Source organism: Lynx canadensis, chromosome B1 (assembly GCF_007474595.2).
Source record: "Lynx canadensis isolate LIC74 chromosome B1, mLynCan4.pri.v2, whole genome shotgun sequence".
Lineage (NCBI taxonomy): Eukaryota > Metazoa > Chordata > Mammalia > Carnivora > Felidae > Lynx > Lynx canadensis.
In genome coordinates, this window is record NC_044306.2 from 138,587,081 (window position 1) to 138,602,317 (window position 15,237).

General features: G+C 38.3%; 1 protein-coding gene across 5 annotated transcripts in view; it reads left to right on the forward strand.

Annotated features, from left to right (window-relative positions):
* Positions 1-335: 335 nt before the first annotated feature.
* The window catches only part of HNRNPD (heterogeneous nuclear ribonucleoprotein D), an 18,568-nt gene continuing 3,666 nt past the window's right edge, over positions 336-15,237 (forward strand). For 2 of the 5 annotated variants that reach the window (XR_003968407.1, XM_030313595.1), the window contains exons 1-4: positions 336-889; positions 2,732-2,788; positions 13,297-13,465; positions 14,036-14,197. Coding sequence is in view for 4 of the 5 variants with exons in the window: in XM_030313595.1 (XP_030169455.1) it covers positions 657-889; positions 2,732-2,788; positions 13,297-13,465; positions 14,036-14,197 (621 nt within the window). In the remaining variant the exon portion in view is untranslated. The remainder of the gene's footprint in view (positions 890-2,731; positions 2,789-13,296; positions 13,466-14,035; positions 14,198-15,237) is intronic. The other 3 variants (XM_030313597.1, XM_030313596.1, XM_030313598.1) reach the window with 3 other exon arrangements.

The window sequence follows — 15,237 nt, forward strand, 5'->3', positions numbered from 1 at the left end:
CACCCCACCCCGACGCCGCGACTCCGGCTCGCAGCTGGGGGGGTGGGTGGGCCGACTCCAGGAACCGTCGGAAGGGCGGGGGCGAGGGAGCGGGCCCCTCTAGCTGCGCCTTCGAAACAGCGTTCCTTGTTCTCGATGGTCCCCGCGCGGCGGTCTTATGGAACGCAACTTCCGGTTCCTTTTAAAGGCCCCAAGCTGTGCGGCGCGGCGCGTGAGGGGAAGGTATAAAAGGGAACGAGAGGGCGGGACCGAAAAGGAAGAGGAAAAAAAGCTAGCGGTAGAGGGGGCGGGGAGGCGCAAAGGGCGCGCTCTCGCGTCACGTGACCGGGACGCGCCGTTCTTCCGTCGGCCATTTTAGGTGGTCCGCGGCGGCGCCATTAAAGCGAGGAGGAGGCAAGAGCGGCCGCCGCTGCTGCTTATTCTTTTTTAGTGCAGCTAGAGAGAGCGGGAGTGCGCGCTGCGCGAGTGTGGGAGGCGAGGGGGGCAGGCCAGGGAGAGGCGCAGGAGCCTTTGCAGCCGCGCGCGCCTTCTCTGTCTTGTTGTGTGCCTCGCGCGGTAGAGCGGGCGCGCGGCAGCGGCGGGGATTACTTTGCTGCTAGTTTCGGTTCGCGGCAGCGGCGGGTGTAGTCTCGGCGGCGGCGGAGGCAGTAAGCACTATGTCGGAGGAGCAGTTCGGCGGGGACGGGGCGGCGGCGGCGGCAACGGCGGCGGTAGGCGGCTCGGCAGGCGAGCAAGAGGGAGCCATGGTGGCGGCGGCGCAGGGGGCAGCGGCGGCGGCGGGAAGTGGAGCCGGGACCGGGGGCGGAACCGCGGCTGGAGGCACCGAAGGGGGCAGCGCCGAGTCGGAAGGGGCGAAGATCGATGCCAGTAAGAACGAGGAGGATGAAGGGTGAGTAAGGGGCGACCCGGGATAGTCAGGCCCAACTAGTCCCCCTCCCCCTCCTTATCCCCCCGCCATTAGGCCTCGTTCCCGCTCTCTGCCCGCCCTCCAGCCCTCCGTGCAGTCTTCTTGCACAGTTCTCTTCTTCTCTATGCGGGGTTCCCCGGGGCTTTCGTTTCCTTCTCCCCCTGCCTGCTTATCGCCCCCTCCCCCATCACACACGTTTCCACCTTTAGCCGTCACCATGCTGCTCCCTGGCCCGCCCTCCTTCCCTCCCTCGCCTTGGGTCTCCTCCCACTGATTTAGCCGCCAGGATTTTTTCCCGCCTGTCGAGGGGTACCTTTTTTCTTGCCCCACTGTCCCATTTTTTCCTTGTTTTATAAAGTCCCAACCATAAAGGTAGACTCGGAAGCTTTTATGCCGGGATCTAAGGTTTATTTGGTGCGTCCACTTTAGCATCCCCAGACGATACGATTCGTTTATAAGCGCATGCTTTGGGGAACGTGTAAGCTGCCCACTCAGCTCCTCCCGCCTCGGCTTCAGGCCGAATGTTTTCTTAGTGTTTTGGATAAGTTTGGTTTCAGTCTCTTCGATTTTCCACAATACGTTATGGAACTACAGCTTGAGTACATAGGCCCTACTTTTCAGCCTACGGAACATATTGGGCCTGGTGAGATTCCCTGAATCGCTTGTTGGTACGTTGGCTTTTGCTTTATGGGCTTTGGTTAAGTTCCTTGCCGGCGGGGCCTGCACTTGACTGGAGCTCTTTCTAGCTCGGCTAGCTGGCTGCCCTTCCCCCACCCCGCGGAGTTATTCTAACCGCGCACCCTTTTCGCGCCCTCAGCTATTGGATTCCCTAACTGTTCTTTCGGATCGTAACCTTACTTTTCATGTGCAGTTTCCATTTTTTTTTTTTTAACCCCATCCCCGTGGCCAGGATCCTTTTTTGGTCTCTCTTGATTTCTCCTTCCCGCTCTCTTACCCACTGTTAAAGGAGGCCTACCAGCCTTCTTTCATAAAAATGAACTCTTTATTGTGCTGTGGCATGATTTTTTTTTTTGCAGGTTTAAGTACTGACTTGCCTCCCTCCATTCGGAATAAGTTGTATATACTATTTAAAGCTGCATTTGATCTACTAGAGTGCAGCATTTGGGAGCGGAAGCATAATACAGGAGTTAGCAGGAGGGACTAAATCGGGGTTCTTGGTTAGGTTTTCTTACTCCCGTTACCGACCGCTGTTCTTGGGTTAACGCTTCCATTCCTTTTTGTAATGGGTTATGTGTGTCATTCTGTTGTTTTTTTTTTTTTTTTTTTCCTTCACTATAACAAGGAGAACGGTGTGGAAAGTAAAAGCAGTAAGATGTCGTTTTGATCCAGTATTAGAAAACATGATTTCCTTTATTGGGAAAGAACACGAGATTTGGAGGGTGGGAAAGAGAAGCACCTTAGAATGTCGAGTTTAATAATCTCAGCCTAGGCAGACTTGTCAGGCTGATTGTGCTGGCTTTGGGAGAATGGAGGTGGGATGGGAAACTAGCTTTTCTTAGTTAATTTTGAATTGCATATCGTTTAAGAAAGGACTATGTTAAATATTTGGAAACTTAAACCTTTAACATTTTGGTTTTTATTTCTGAATTCTGTTCTTTGGACAGAGGCACCAAAATGATTAATTGTATAACGTGCTGTTTGGGGCAGGCTTTAGCCCTGATTTTTCAAATCACAAAGCAGCTGCCTTTGTAGTTTCCTACTGTTGAACTGAAGTGTAAATGAATTAAAGTTTTTAGCCCTAACAATGTCAAAAACTAAAACTAGAATTTTGATTGGTTGCTGTACCGGTTGTTAATTCCCTAGCCATTCAAACTCCTCCCCACGACACTCTGAAGCAGCGACGGCACAGCGGGAAGAATGGTAAAACTTTTAAATTTTATTTCTGTATTATAAAGGTTTCAGTAGTCATAACATGCAGAGGCTGTGTATTGGTTAGTTGCCCATTGATCCCCAGGAAATTCTAGACATAGTACAGTAGGATATCTTGTGCCTGGGATATAAAACCTTTTTAGGCATCGTGCGTGATCTTTGGGCAAAATTAATGCCATTACATGGTTTTTGGTCTGTGGTAATGCATGTAATTGTGGTTTGGTTAAATAAAACTTAATATAATTAGTAATATTTTTATATTTGAACAAGAAAATATAGTACAGTAATTTTAAATTTGATTTCTTTTTTTAGGACAGATATTTTTGTTGGATGTCTAAGTTTAATGTTAAATGGGAAGGTTACTTGATACAAAATCTTGTGTGTTTAAAATGTCTTGCATGTTCTACTGAAATATTTTGGATATGTGAAAAGTAAAACAATTTTTAAAGTAGCGTGTGTATGTATTGTGCAAAAATTTATTTATCTCCAGCCATATTTGTAAGTAGAACTTGAATAACGATTGGATATGTACTAATCAGAGGCGGGCTGATGTGGCTTTTCACTACATTCAGCTCTTACCAGATTTTTTATTTTCAGTGTGATTTGGTTGGAATGTTAATTACAGTTGGTTGGTTCACATGTAGCTGAAATTGCATGACTTTTTCTTGGAAGGCTGGTAGATTATTGTTCTTTTTATCCCTCGTTTCCCCTCAATGTCCATCTTTCTGCTTTTAGGATTGATTATGTTTGAGTTTTCCAGGAGTTTGTATCCACCACCACTGGAGTTTAGAGGACCAATAATTTGTAGATAGTTGACTTAGAGCTGTACAAACTACATTCTATTTGAAGAATCCAATTGGGATAACATTTAAATTTTACACGAGCTTTACTTACTACTATATTCTCATCTACTGAAATCTGTCCAGTTTTACATTGCAGATAAAGCAGACTGAAATAGGCAAAAGGGAAAAGTAAAAAGACTGGGGTTAGTTTGACATACAAGATAAGATACTTTTGATGAAAATAATCCACTTGGCACTGTGATTGTTCATTTTCACTGTTAATTGTGTCAAATTAAGTAAGATTAAACTGTTACTCTTGACTTTTTTACTCTATTACATATTTTAAATCTTACATAAGCAGTTCAGTGATTAGAAAGGACCATAAACTTAGGTCTGAGATCATTGTTACGATTCTTGTAAGAATTACTCTTGCCCTGCTACCCAATAATGTAACTTTACAAGTTTTTTGAGCAACCTCTTAAGGAAAAATGGACAATTAAATATTGATAGTGAAAGTTTTAGATTATGACCTCTTTTAATTTTCTGCAAGTAGGATTTAACAGAGTTTCATTCTAAGTTAAGCAAGTTTACATTTAACAAATAATGTCTTTGTTTTAGAGTTTAGTATTTGACTTTTTAAAGTTACTGCCTGATCAGCCAGCCTCATCCTGTTTCAGATACTATTGTTTTTCTTTTTGGTTTGTGTACTTGCCCTCTCTCTGTTCCTTTCTGTCTCCCAGTTTGAGGGATATCGTGCAGCAGTTTCATAATAGTCTCAGGAGTGAGGATAAGACTGGCTCTACTAGATATAAAATCATCTGAATTTAGTTTCTTAAACACATTTGGTTTGCATTAGTTTTTATAATTTTAACTTGAATAAAGTGATTACATTTCAATCCTAAAAATATTTAAAAAAGGAGTTTGTTGTGGACTTAAAGTTTGTTTTTTTAAAGTTTTAATTTTGAGAGAGCGTGAGTGGGGGGATGAGCAGAGAGGGGGAGAGAGAATCCCAAGCAGGCTCTGAGCAGGCTCTGTCCTGTCAGCGTGGAGCCCCACGTGGGGCTTGATCCCACAGTGAGACCATGACCTGAGCCAAATTCAAGAGTCATACACTTAACTAAGCCACCCAGATACCCCAAAGATTTTTTTTTTTTAATGTTGAGTATAAGAATAAACAGTTGTTCTTAGGAGGGCATGCCTGTTACACTTCTTGTGGATGTTTCCACACTTAAGACCTTTAGAGTAATTATTTCTGTAATAAAATGGTTTTCTCAGTTCACCTTATTTTTATCTTTCCAACTCAACATTCCTAGTTTTTACTTTTAAGCAATTGCACTGGAATTTCCCATTTTGGTGTGGGCTCATGTTCTTTACTGGGCTTCAGTTCTTTTAGAGTAGGTAACAAAATTTTGTGTTGGTCAAAATATACACGTCATATAGTAAGCTACTGGAGGAGAGTTTAAGTTTCAAGATCAGTGGGAAACTATAATACTGTGTTAGCTTTCAGACAGTTTTATAAGGTAGGTACATTGACTTGCCTGCATTGGACTGGACAGAAAGCAAAAATAGTTCCATTCGGTTATCAGCCAAAATACAGCAGTGCTTTTCTAATAACAGGGCAGTAGATCTAGTCCTATAACCATTAGCATATAAACTAAAGTGTGATTTTTTTGTTTGGGAATTTTGTGAATTTTACTGTCGGTTGACTGCTGTCTGATTTTTAAGAAATGGTCATACGTGTTTTTGTTTTAAATACTTGAGATTATTATCTATACCCTATTGCTTTTGGGGCATTCTGAACGTTGCTTTCTAAAACACTTTTAGAGCAATCTCATACCTAATTTACTGGCCTTTAATTCCGTCAATTTGGGTTTACTGTAAAAGTTGAGACCCTGAGTATATGGTCTGAATTTTAGTGTTCTTTGGGACCTTTGATAAGTTTCTAGTGTTAAAATTGCAGAAATTAATGCTCCCGAGTCTCAAGATGGTGAACATATAAAGGAGGAGTATTAAATTCTTTTCATTTCAAAATCTTTAATATGGAAAATACTAAAAATCCACTGACCTTTAGGGTTTGGAATTAGAGAAAATCATTGAGGATTTTCAGTGCTGCCTTTTGAGATAAATACTTGGCCTTAGGCCTGGGTTTTTCCCTCAAATCATGTGATCTATAAGTATATTTACTGTGTATTTTTTTTTTTTTTTTTTTTTTTTTTTTTTACTGTTTTCTGTTTGAGAGTGAGTGAAAGAGCGTGTGAGTGGAGGAAGGGCAGAGAATCCCAAGCAGGCCCCCATCTCACGATCTCGCAACTGCGAGCTCATGACCTGAGCCGCTGTCAAGAGTGGACGCTCAACCGACTAAGCCACCCAGGCGCCCCTTTACTGTGTATTTTTAATATTGTCTGGCTCTTCTGTTCCCTGTAAGGCTGCTCTAATATAAGAAAGTTTTGAATCCACTATTGGGATTTGTGGTTTATGGCCAATATGGAGAATTAGTTTTAGTCTTCAGGTGATAATGTGTTATGCTTGAAAGCATTTTAAAAGGAGTAGAATAATAACTTTTTTCCTATTCCACTCAAAGCTGTGCACTTCAAGTGTGTGTGCAGATTGACAAATGGAATGAAATATAACTCTGTTAGTCCAAGTTTTATTTGACTTTAGTTCTGCTTCAACATTTTAGTAGATAGGGCACTGAACTGGATGCTGGAAGCGTGGGATCTTTTTCTGTTACTTCACTTCAAACAGTGTGGTTTCAGGTAATATAACCTGTTTGTTACTTGGTTTGCTGATCTATGTGTTGGAAACAATGCTCATCACAGGAAGATTGACCACATAGCCTGCTTTCATAGCTTGTGTGTGTTTATCCGGTGCCTTAATAGTTGATACTGCCAGTGATTTACTCCTGTGGAGTAAAGGTAAGCATGTTTTAGTTTCTGGAGTATTAAATTGTATATTGGAGCTAGATATTCAAGACTATTTGGGGGTGGGGAGACTTTATTACTGGTAGTGTTTGGCCAATAATCAAGGTGATAGTTAAGTATTGGTCATGTCTTATAAACTGCTTATCTGGATTTGAAATACCACACAGTTCAAGCTAGGAAATTCTCCCTCTCCCCCTTTAGTCTTGTAAGAAACACAGATGAAAAATTACTAGCAAATATACTCAAAAAGCAACCAATAGGCATTGTCATGGAAGCAATCTTCTATAATTTTTCTTTTCTACTGTTAAAAAGTAATGTGATTTTAAAGCATTGCAAGAGTCTTAAAATTTCATCAAGAAAGGCAAAAATCATTTTCTGAGTTCAGTGTTGATGTCTAAATTGATTTCCAATGGAAAACTACAGAATTGTGAATGTGTAGTAATCTCAGTTAACCAGAACTTTAACCTCTAGGTTAAGGAAACCCCATTCCTTAACCTTCAGGTAGATGGGAGTTTACCTTTTAAAGCTGATCGAGAGATTATTTTAAAAGCAAAATTACAGGAAGTCATTCTTTCCTTGGAATGAAAGGAAAAAGGGGAGATTTTTGGGTTGAACATTTAAAAACTGTCATTTTATTAGTTATGTTTCAACTTAATTATCTTTTTTAGTCATATAAGTTCATTCTAAAGGATGAAGTAGCACTGAGACTTCATATACTAGGCTAGAGGAGTTAATCTTTAGTGACTTATTAAAAGTTTGTCAGTCTGTTTCCAAACGTATTTTTTATACAGATTGTAAAATGATTACCCTACCATATGGTGTCATCTGGTTGTAAAAAGTAACCCCTGCCCCCTGTTATAGGTAACTAGTTACTTAACTTTAAATGTATACTTTCTAAGGAAAAATACTGATTTTACTCATGTTGGTGGGATTTCATTATATTTTGTCATTTTAGGATTTTAAATGAATAATTTTAATGATAACACACTAGAAAATATAAATAAGAATTGGTGGCTTACTTGAGTAATATTCTGAAAGGTGACAGTGATTGGCCAGTCATGTTATGTACTTGACATTTCTGTTGTGTTTTTTAAACTGTCAGAACTTGTTATGAAACCACATACAGGAGTTGTTAGGAAGTGTTTGAAAATCACAGAATATTTTTTTTGACCCTATTTCAAAATTGGGAGTGTAATGGTGCTTATCATTTTACCTTGAAAAAGGTGTTTCAACTTCTTAGAAGAAGGACTTTAAATAAAGTAACTATTGACTTTGGAGTGTTAAACCTAGTGATCTCAGTACAGAGAATGTTTTTTGGGGTGTGAAAAACAGTATTAAATCAATATTTCTATCAGCCCTGTTGCATATGTATTACCTCTTTTATAATTTGAAATTAATTCCTTACTAAACTTGGTGTTTATGTGGAGTACAGACAAGTCCTCAAGATGATTTTTTAACTATATTTTGAGTTTTTTAGACAATCTAATTTCTAGTCTGTATTTTTTACATGGGATATTTAAACATCTCTGGATTACTTTAAGTATTTAATATTGAAAATAATCTTAGGATCCATTTATATGAAACCTCATTCTGGCCTTTTCCTGTTAATGTTGGCAACTTCATATAGCTCATGCAGACTTAAAAAAATTAAGCCTGTGAGTAAATGAAAACATTGCTTTATTAAGTTACTTTAAATTGTGCTCTGCCCCTTTTAAATAACAACTTTATATTGAATACTTGGGATGTTTCAGACTACGTTCTGTGCCCTTGAAGTGTACTTGCTCGTTTATTAATACTATTTTTTCCTTTTGTAGTTTTTTTTGTTTTGTTTTAATGTTTATATTTTTGAGAGAGAGCATGAGTGGGGGAGGGCAGAGAGAGAGGGAGACACAGAATCCAAAAGTAGGCTCCAGGCTCTGAGCTGTCAGCACAGAGCCTGACGTGGGGCTCAAACTCACAAACTGAGATTCCTGAGCCAAAGTTGGATGTTTAACCAACTGAGCCACCCAGGTGCCCCAATGCTATTTTTCTTTTTAAGTAAGCTCTACATGCGACATGGAGCTTGAACTCATAACCCTGAGGTCAAGATTGATTGGCATGCTGTGTGGACTGAGCCAGCCAGGTGCCCCTGTACTTGTTCATTTTATCCTTATTGAAGATTCATGAAATAAACTTTTAGTCCTCTCATTTACAGATGTGGAAACAGTCAGGGGTATTTGTTTTCCTGAGGGTCATACATACATTTAGTAAGTGGTGGGGGTAGTATATAAACTCAGGGGATTTGGCTTACTACCTCTAAATTTACTTACTCTAGAAGAGGATGTCCCGCTAAGCAGTCTTAAATTCCTAAATGACATTGCATAGCATTTGGAGAGTCATCTGCACTGAGTTGTATAACTTTATGTCTGTTATTTAATATTATAATATGGTGTAATATCAATATCTGTAAAAAGCAAGCTTTCAGTTGTTGAGTTGGTGTTTTTTTATATTTATTTACTTGTTTACTTATTATTTAAAGTTTATTTTGAGAGAGGAAGTATGAGGGAGAGGGAGAGAGAATCTCAAGCAGGCTGTCTGCTGTCAGCTCAGAGCCCAGCTCAGAGCTCAGCCTGGGTCAGTCTTACAAACCATGAAATCATGACCTGAGCCGAAATTGAGAGCTGGACGCTTGACTGATTGAGTAACCCAGGTGCCTCATTGAGTAGGTGTTTTAAATTGAATACTGTATTGCCTCTTGGGTGCTCAGTAATTTATAGATAGGAATACAAAATTAAATGATGAGTTAACATTCTGTACATGAAGGCCTGTTTTAATTAGGATTGTCAATTCACTTACAACTAAGGATCAAATTTTAAACTTGTAGGATTAGGGGCCCATTTTTGTTGCTATTTGAACAAGTCTTGTGACGTTTTAACTTGGCTGTTTAGGATTTTTCTGAAGTTCGGTCTATCTCATTGTAAGTGTTTGCACAGCTCTGTAGGAGTGACAGTAACCTGAAACTTAGTCTTGAACCAAGGCAGCAGAGATAATCTGGACTAACAGTAGGTGTGCTTTAAGCAAAATATAGAAAAGTAAAAGAGAATTTAAATTGTATCTTCTGCCATCTCATAATTTGAGGGAGAGCTTGTCAGAATGATAGTGTTCTGAGAGGCTAAAATAATTCCCATTTATCCAAAATTAAGATAATAGGCTCCTTCTTACTGTACTATTCTGGTGTGCCTATGAATGTGCTATATTTAACATGGAATGCATCTGGAACAGTTTGTGTTCATTGTAGTGTATTTACCTGTCTGGTTATCAGTTGTGCAGCAGCCTTCCTTGTTAGAGTAGGGAAAAAAAAAGTGCTTTGGGCTGCCAAAATGGTAATGCATTTGTCTCAAAGAAGAGTCACGTAGGCTCAGAGACTGTTTACTTTTTTTTACTTTACACAAAATTCGCAAAGTTCAAGTGCTGGCTACCTAGCCACCCTACAAACTGGTGGTGGGGGGCGGATTTAACAGCAACAGGTGATTAATCTGGCAAAAATGAATAACAGAACTTGTTAAAAGAAGTAAGAAATGAGATGCACTTAGTGTATTAATTGTTCTCTCATTTCAGAAGAGCCTTTGGGCATGCTAACAGTAGCTTAATATGAATTAGTGGTGACTGACCCATACAGTGTTAAATCATGATTACTGTATTTAAGAAGGCAGAAGTGTGTGTTGTAGAAAAAATACTCATCCCAAATAATGTAGAAATTGGAAGGCAGGCAGTGTTTTAAAGAAGGTGGAATATTTGGCTCATTCTCTAAAGGTGCTGGATAGCTGAAGTTTTACTGTGTGTTTCATTGTAGTTTTTGGGGAAATAATCCTCCTATGGAATATGTTTAAATTATAGTTGGCCAAAAATTTTGGGATTTGATTGTTGAGGAAAAACAACATCTTCAAGTGGCCTTTTAGCTTTAAGGTAGACACATTGAACAGCCCGAACTAACAATTGTATTAAAGGTGAGAAGTTTCTTTAGAGAGTTCTTTATTGGGCCAGTTGATGGGTTAGGATGCTTATCTATTTAAGAAAACTGACTTCCTATGCTGTGAAAAACATTTGGGGCTTCTGAATAGTAATGGAACATGCCTCAGTCTCATTCATAGGGTTATAATTTATTTTTTTGTAATTTTCTGTTTTTTTAATAATTTTTCTTTTTCTTTGTTTTTTTCCTCAGTGTGAGTTGGGGAGAGGGACAGAGGGGAAGAGAGACAGATAGAATCTTAAACAGGCTTCATGCTTCGCACTAAGCCCGACTTGGGGCTCTGTCCCATGAACCTGGGATCATGACCTGAGCTGAAATCAAGAATTGGACATTTAACTGAGCCACTCAGGCACCCCTTAAATAATTTTATTTTTTTAATAATTTTTTAAATTTGTTTTTTTAACGTATGTTTATTTATTTTGAGAGAGAGCATGCATAAACATGCAAGCAGAGGAGGCACAGAAAACGAGAATCCCAAGCAGGCTCCGTGCCAACAGCACAGAACCCAACTTGGGGGTTGATCTCACCATGAGATCTTGACCTGAGCTGGAATCAAGAGTCTGATGCTTAACCAACTGAGCCACCCAGGCGCCCCTTAAATAGTTTTAAATCAAGAACACTTATGTAAACTTTGCCTTGGAAATTAAAGTCAAACTTAGTTCTGTCTTAATATCAGAGGAACAGATGAGACAATACTCATGCCTTTCAACTTTAGCTTTTTATTTGTTTTATTTTATTTTTTAACATTTATTATGAGAGAGAGTACTTGAGCATGAGTGGGACAGGGGCAGAGCCAGAGGGAGAGAGAATCCCAAGCAGACAGGGGGCCCTATCACTTGAGATCCTGACCTGAGCTGAAATTAAGAGTTGGGTGCTTAACTGTCTGAGCCACCCAGGCACCCCTCAACTTTAGTTTTTTTAAAAAAGGCTTTTGTTATTTATTTATTCTCTTCAGGCTGAAATAATCTCAAATTGTTAAATTATTGATGGAAAATTTTTTAATCCCAGAAGGTGGTAATTCATTAAATTTCAAATTGAAGTTGTTTCTGTTCTAGAATTGCCATTGATACCTGAGCAAGAGGTCATTGCATTATAGTTTGTTATTTCTCATTTATAAAAATATATCAGTGTCCCTACCTTGAAAGGATAAATGTTGCTAATGAACTTTCATCTCTGAAGGAAGTGCTCTGGTTCTTTAGGTTAAAATTAAAAGTAAAGTGTTTAAGGCATAAATTTAAGTGACAAGGATTGGATTTTAAAAGATGCATTATTTTAATGAAAGAAAATGTATTGAGAAAACTTTTTTCCCGTGAAATTTGCAATAATTAAAAATTATCTGTATATTATGGGTGTTTTCTTATGTTCATTTGATTATAAATATAAAAAGGGTTAATAAAGGTTACTTCAAGCATGAAGATTTTATTAAAGGAAGTCCTAAAAGTTAAGCATATAAATGACCCAGCTTCGCATTATAATACATGTACTAGTTTGAAAACTTAATCTGAAATGGGAAACAAAGTATATACTTAAAGTCTTCTTGTGCACTGAAAGTTAAACTTTGTTGTAAGAAGTTAAAAACAAGTGTATGGTGAGAAAGTAAGATCAGTAACACCTCAGTTAATCTGGCATCTTTAGGGGAGAAGCTGAACAAGATCTCCTTCCAGGGACACAATTGGCCTCTTGTTGCAGGAATTGGCTTTAGTGGCAATGTCCTAAATGCCCACAAGATGGAGATGTTTCCTGCTTTAATTTCTACCTGGAGCCAAAAGTTAGTATCACTTCCCTATCCTCACCCCAATTACAAAGATGAGAAATTGTTGAGCAAGCATGATTTTATTCCCTTAAAAGTTTTAGCCTTCACATAACAAATTCTGACAGTTTACCCTTAAAAAATCTCCAGTCCTGTCTCTTTAAAGGGTAGGTGGTATGTGTAAGCTCTTTGGGGCGGGCTAGGGGGTGGCAAAGGGGGCAGATGTCAAAGGAATCAGAGCTGCCAAGTCTGAGCATTATGGCATTTTGCTGTAATAAAAATAATACTTCACCTGAGAAAAATTTTTTTGAGTATGTATTTTTGGTCTTAAAGTGTTTTGGTGGTTTCCACTTACCACCTGTCACTTTTAGCATCTTCAAGGTTTAAATATTTTATTGCTGGTTAACTGAGGTTCTACTGTAAATAAATCATATAAGTTAATTAGTGGATTGTGCTTCAGTGGGTAATTCTTGTTCACTAAATTGTTCACGTTATTTTTGTCTTTATTAAAGACTCTTAGCAATCCAAAAACTTAAAACTTAATTGTGAGACTTAGAATTTTCCATTTTATGTGCTAAGAGTTTTGTTAATGAGAGAGAATTACTGTTAAATAGAAAGGAGCTTCAGCATAGAAATATGCTGGTTGCTGTGATCAGTGGGGACTATGTAGCCTTTTTACAAGTTTAATGATTGGAAGGGAAATTTGAAGCTAAAATTCTGTGTTTTGCTTTTACCAATACTTAACCTGTAATTTAAGGAAGACTTAGATGTACAGTATTTTTACTTTGGGATTACATTTATCTTTTTGGCAAGTCAAAAGAATTGGCTGCTTGCTCACTATTTTTGTAATTAGGCAGATAGCAGCAGTAATAAGCAAAACCTAACAACTGGAATGGGGTGTTCTTGATACATGATTATGTAGGAAGGACATTATTTAATACACTGCCCAATAAATTGGTGCAGTTTGGGAAAGGTATTACTGTTGTGGAAAAGTTTATTTGTTTTTAGCATTTTAATATTACTTTTTGTCTTTACAGGAAAATGTTTATAGGAGGCCTTAGCTGGGACACTACAAAGAAAGATCTGAAGGACTACTTCTCCAAATTTGGTGAAGTTGTAGACTGCACTCTGAAGTTAGATCCTATCACAGGGCGATCAAGGGGTTTTGGCTTTGTGCTATTTAAAGAGTCGGAGAGTGTAGATAAGGTAGTGTGTTATGTGTTCTGATCAGTTAATAATATAAGATGTGGATAGTTTGATAACACTAATTCGCCCATTTGTGATTTCCCCTTTTGCGATATATGAAGCTAGAGCTATAGTTCTTAACCAATATATTTTATGAAGAGTCCTCTTTAATTGTTTACTGAGTACCTTCTGTATGCCAGGCTCTACTAAATTGAAAAAATTAACTTTAAGAATACTGAGACTTAAAGACACCTAATTAAAGGGATGATCTGTGACAAGTTCACAAAAGTATAGATTTTGAAATTTCTTGGGCTAAGGGGAAATAGCAATCACGTTGATGTTGCTGACAGTTAATGGAGAGTTGGTTTTCTAGTAATTAAATGTTTCCCCTCCTCCCCATTCTTAACTGGCATTTAGGTTTGAACAGTTCTATATTAGCTGATGTCACATCACCACAGTTTGACTTCTTTAATCATAAGCAAGTCAACATATACCTGGCATTAGCTATATTTATTTAACTATAATTATTAAGTTAATAATCTGAACTTAAATTAAGGTACATACTTAAAATGAAAAACTTCAATTTCCTAGGTCATGGATCAGAAAGAACATAAATTGAATGGGAAGGTGATTGATCCTAAAAGGGCCAAAGCCATGAAAACAAAAGAGCCTGTTAAAAAAATTTTTGTTGGTGGCCTTTCTCCAGATACACCTGAAGAGAAAATAAGGGAGTACTTTGGTGGTTTTGGTGAGGTATGTGATCATGTTTTGACCCAATTTTTTTCAAAATTAATGTGAATATAATTGTCACATTATATTTTCAAAGTTGTTTTGAAGTTTGCGCTGATTATGTGATTTGTTTTGAAAGCAGGATATTGTAAATACTTCCATTAGCACATCTTTGAAGGTTAGATGATTGTATTTTTTTCATATATTGAAGGTACAGAGTATGCAAAGATGTAACAGACGTTCTTACCTTGAGGAACTTACCAGATTAGAAGAAATAAAAATATAAACATGAGGAAGAAATCCAGGTTGGATTACCTGAGATAATAGAAGGAAATGGTTCAGTTGAAACTAGGAAAGAAATGAATTCTTAAGAATAAGGTGTAGTGCCTTCTCAATTTAAAAACGTACATGTGCAATTTTTATGAGTCTAATTACAGACTTCGAGAAACTGAAGTTCCTTTTGTGAAGTAATGGGTTAAAGCTAAGATGAGAAGTTTGTGGCCTTGCCTGCCAGATACAGCCTGCAGACACTTCTTTTGCTTGATTTTAAACAGAAGATGTTTTGTTAATATTTAGGTTGAGATATTTCCCACAAATACCTGAATATGTAGCATTTCTTACATATTTGCAAGAGCAAGCAACATTGGAATTGCCTTCTTATATGGGCAGCAGCCATCTAAGATGAGAGTAGTAGCCTCCCCCTTTGGTTAGTCATATGTGGTCCTCACCACTTCCCATTTTCTCCCAAATGCGGTCATCTTTATTCTGTTTTTCTTAAAATTGACTGTTGCGTTCTGTTCTTGGTTGGCATTTGAATATGTGACCCTTGAATGAGGTAGCAAATGTCAGTATCCTGGGAAGCTTATTTTTATAAATAGATTTGAAGACTTAGGTGGACTGGATATTTTTATTGGAAGAATTCTTTCAAAAGATTAGAATAAACAGGGAGAGAGACTGCAGAATAGAATTTGAGGGCCAAACATGTTTTTTTGTGCATTTTTCCCCACTAAACTTGTGCTTTTATTGTCAGTCACATGCAAACTAAGGTATTAAAACTTATTTTT